This window comes from Scleropages formosus, chromosome 8 (genome assembly GCF_900964775.1).
Source record: "Scleropages formosus chromosome 8, fSclFor1.1, whole genome shotgun sequence".
Taxonomy (NCBI): domain Eukaryota; kingdom Metazoa; phylum Chordata; class Actinopteri; order Osteoglossiformes; family Osteoglossidae; genus Scleropages; species Scleropages formosus.
Window position 1 is genome coordinate 29,750,271 of NC_041813.1, and position 3,722 is coordinate 29,753,992.

At 47.3% G+C, this 3,722-nt stretch overlaps 1 protein-coding gene across 3 annotated transcripts; it reads right to left on the reverse strand.

Moving 5' to 3' along the window:
* LOC108941697 (zinc finger and BTB domain-containing protein 22-like) lies at nt 1-3,722 on the reverse strand. Of its 3 annotated transcripts, none has more exons than XM_018764482.2 (7): nt 3,615-3,714; nt 3,019-3,490; nt 2,610-2,638; nt 1,948-1,995; nt 1,744-1,843; nt 696-928; nt 1-533 (listed from the first exon to the last, which is right to left on the reverse strand). In XM_018764482.2, exons 2-7 carry the CDS (start codon nt 3,479-3,481, stop codon nt 15-17), a joined length of 1,392 nt encoding a protein of 463 aa, XP_018619998.2. In that variant the 5' UTR covers nt 3,482-3,490; nt 3,615-3,714; the 3' UTR covers nt 1-14. The 3 variants fall into 3 exon arrangements, with proteins under 3 accessions (XP_018619998.2, XP_018619999.2, XP_018620001.2); XM_018764485.2 differs by having other exon boundaries at nt 377-496; nt 3,615-3,722; XM_018764483.2 differs by lacking the exon at nt 3,019-3,490 and having other exon boundaries at nt 3,615-3,711.

Consider the following 3,722-nt stretch of genomic DNA (forward strand, 5'->3'; position numbering starts at 1 on the left):
GAGGTGGGGTATGTTTAATGGTGAACAGCAGCTGGTGTGACAGTACAAGCATTGCTACACTCACTCGCTCCTGCACAGACAACCTGGAACTTCTGATCATCAAATGTCATCCCTTCTACCTTCCCCAGGAATTCACCTTGGTCATAGTCCTCTCTCAGGCTGAAATAGTTGGTGCTGCTGGGGGATGGGCTCTCCTTCAGAGCAGGGCAGCTGGGGGGCAGGACTTCAGCGTGGGCTTCACCGGATTGGGCTCCTGCCCCCGGCTCTCGCCCGCTGCTGCTGCTGCACCCAGGATGGCCCTGAGCACCTCCACCGTGTGTTCCAGTAGTCCCTCCCCGTCCCTCCTTAAGGAGCTCGGTGCACTTGTCTACGATGTGCCACATTTGCAGCACACTCCCCACGGTGAGGTAGTTGACAATGTCCTCTCGTAGCATGCGCAGCTGACCAGTGTAGGCACAGCTTAGAACACTCTCAAAGGCCAGGGGGTCCATGACGGCTGGGATGGATACAGTAGACATGTTCTTCAGCAGCACCTGGAATTTTTTTTTTTTTTTTAAATGTACATAAGAGTATGCAGCACTAAATGTCTATTAATACAGAAAGACAACAATGAAAAATATAGAAAAAGCAGAGTGCAATCTAAGTAAGGTGTTAACATAAGAGAAGTAAAAACCTGGAAACAATCTTTTACAGACCTGGTCATGAAAGTAGGGTGACGAAGCAGCCAGCACACATTTGTGTGCCCGGAAAACCTGGCCCTGCACCTGGATGGACAGGTCGCACAGCTGTCCCTCCTCACGCTGCCGGTTCAGACTTTCCAGCACAGCCGTGCGTACGCTGGGAAAAGACACCTGCACCACCGAGCCAGCGGGGGCGCTAGAGAGACTGCTGCTACTGCAGCCTTGCTCCCCCAACACAGACATTAGGGCTGGAAAAAGCAGAGACAGGATGGCTTAGGATTCGGGAAGGGATCATCACTATTAAGTAAAGAGAAACTGACATAACCACACACCTTTTCTGAACCGCTCGTCCCATACAAGGTCCCGGGGAGCCAGAGCCTAACCCGGAAACACAGGGCGTAAGGCTGGAGGGGGAGGGGACACACCCAGGACAGGACGCCAGTCTGTCGCAAGGCACCCCAAGCAGGACTTGAACCCCAGACCCGCCGGAGAGCAGGACCCGGTCCAACCCACTGCGCCACCACACCCCCCTTCTAGCTTATGTTACACTAACATACAGTGAAAGTCAGCAAACTAATGGTTAATAGCAGCCCCACGGTGCCTTGTACATTTAGAACCAGAAGGTTCCACATCACAAGTTACCTAGGACAGAGGCAACTGGATGCTTTGCAGCCAGTACAATCCAAAAAGAAAAGAATAAATCAAATGGAAGACGAAGTTACTCAAAATTCAGGACCACAGCGGTTCAGAGTCCATCCTAGAACCAGAGGGCATAAAATAGAGTACACCTTGGATGGAACACTTCATCAGAAGGCAATTCTAAAGTCTGATTAACAAATGTGTCCGAAGCAACTCGCTCCTTGAACGGCCAGCGGCCGCAGCTGCTGCTCCAGTCGGCCGAAGGGGTTTAACTAACAGATAGAAAACAAGAATTGTCGTACTTGAATAACTGATCTTAAGAAAAAAGGGAAAATGCAGTCGTCAAATTCCAGACTGATCCACACAACAGCTGTCAAGTATCATTCAGTAGGCAACAATTAGTAAAGAAAATAACTGGACTCACTTGCATCCTGTTGAGACGCAGCTGCTGGATGCTGGGGTGTCCCAACCATGCTGACTGTCTGCTTCCTTTTACCAGGGTCCACGTGAACTTTCCGCAGTTTCTTTCACACAAGAGTGATGAGGATGTGAACACGGCTCTACTGTGACAAATGTCACTGCTCCTGGTGTGCCATTCCAACAAGACACGGAGTCGATCGAAACTCACCTGCGCCGGCTGCTCGGCCCTGCTCTCGGTGTTGCTGGCGCGAGCCATCTTCAGAGAACAGAGGCAGGCACGATGAATGCGGAGAATATAAAAACATCATTTACACAGCTTTAATCAAGAACACCACCTCCTCATAAACTTCCTATTATGAAAAATTAACACCCGCTATAGCAGCACAGTGACACAGCGAGTAGCGCTACCGCGTCACAGCATCTAGGCGGTGCGGGAGGACATGGGTTCGAGCCCAACTCGGTCTGCGTAGAGATTACATGTTCTCCCTGTGTCCGTGTGGGTTTCCCCCGGGTGCTCTGGTTTCCTCCCACCCTCCAAAGACATGCTGTTCAGGTTCTCCCAAAGTGTCTAAGTGACTGTGTGTTCCACTGATGCATGGATGAGTGACCCATTGTAAGTAGTGTATCTAGCAGTGTAAGTCACTGCGGTGAATAAGGTGTGTGAGCTCATAACACTACATAGAGTTCGTTGGAAGTCGCTTTGGAGAAAAGCATCTGCTGAATAAAGGTAAATCAGTTAATCATGAGAAACTGAAACAGAACTAATCAGTCAATATCACTGAGTCACTCTGCAATCAATTGCATAAATTTAAATGGACAAATTCCCTTTATAATAAAGAGATTTATCAGAAGAATGCAGAAAACACCAACCTCTTCATTCATTCTGTTGGAGAAGGGACCTAGGAGAAGACAGAAGATGCAGAGCTCTGAGGGGCAGGTGTGTTTACTACCTTCATCTGAAATCTCTTGATACATTAGTCTATTAGACAGGCTTCATAATCAAATAAAAACATGAGCAATAACTAACTCTTTAAAAAAAAAAGGTACATATTTAAAAAGTACAGCAAGTCACTGTGACTGTAAAACACAAGTCTACACGTGCTGCTGAAAAACAATGAGTGGGAGCTTAAAACTCGAATTTAATTCGTTCCAGAAATTTTAAGGCGGCGTTTGAGTTCTGAATCAATTTTTCCCAGAAAAATGGGGGATTAATCCGATCCAGACCCCCAACGATGGCCTAGTATTTAAACATATATACATGATACGTGATCATACATACCTGATGATAGACCGGAAGTTGAACTCGCCTCCCCACTTCGCCATTTAAACTTCTCAAACCAGCCCCGACTGGCTTTGAAAGGCTCACGAATAGAATCATGACTCGTTCCAGGGGCCTCTTTTACGAGTTCGTCATAAAAAGCTCGCGCCTGCTCGCAAATTGTCGCCTGCGTCGCAGATACACCTTCTGACCGTTTCTGCTTGATCCACGTTACGAGCAGTTTTTCTACTTTCTCGATCACCTCAGATCTTCGGCTCGATCTGATCGATTTTATGCCCGTTGCGACATCTGCCGCTTTAATCCTTTCTTTATTCACCAAAATTGTGTAGATGGTCGATTTGGGCATTTTGTATTCGAGCACGAGATCAGCTATGCGACGACCTCCCTCATATTTTTCAATTATTTGTTTTTTTATCGCAATAGTGGTCCTCACGATCTTCCTTCTTGTTTTCTTACCCACCATGATGGAAACCTGAGGGAAGAGGGGGGGGAAAGAAAAAAAAACCCCACTGACGTATTAACAAACCTAATTTCTTAAGCGGACACTAAATATCGTTCTTGTTAATTCCTCCATAAAGTTTTAACAAAAGACGTACCTGAAAAGTAGAAACATTCGCAGAGTCGCGGCCGTTTGAATTTCAAAACGGAAACCGTTCCCGTGGCTCCCCTCCTTCCACTCTAATTGGTCCGTTGTCACCGTCAAT

Bases quoted from the DNA above. Each gene is read 5' to 3' on its own strand.
- LOC108941697 (XM_018764482.2), bottom strand. From the start codon at position 3,481: ATGGTGGGTAAGAAAACAAGAAGGAAGATCGTGAGGACCACTATTGCG. The intron at 1,996-2,609 runs GTTGGTGTTTTC...TGTTCTCTGAAG, and splicing joins CCAACAGAATGAATGAAGAG to ATGGCTCGCGCCAGCAACAC. The intron at 1,844-1,947 runs GTGAGTTTCGAT...CTTGTGTGAAAG, and splicing joins GGGCCGAGCAGCCGGCGCAG to AAACTGCGGAAAGTTCACGT.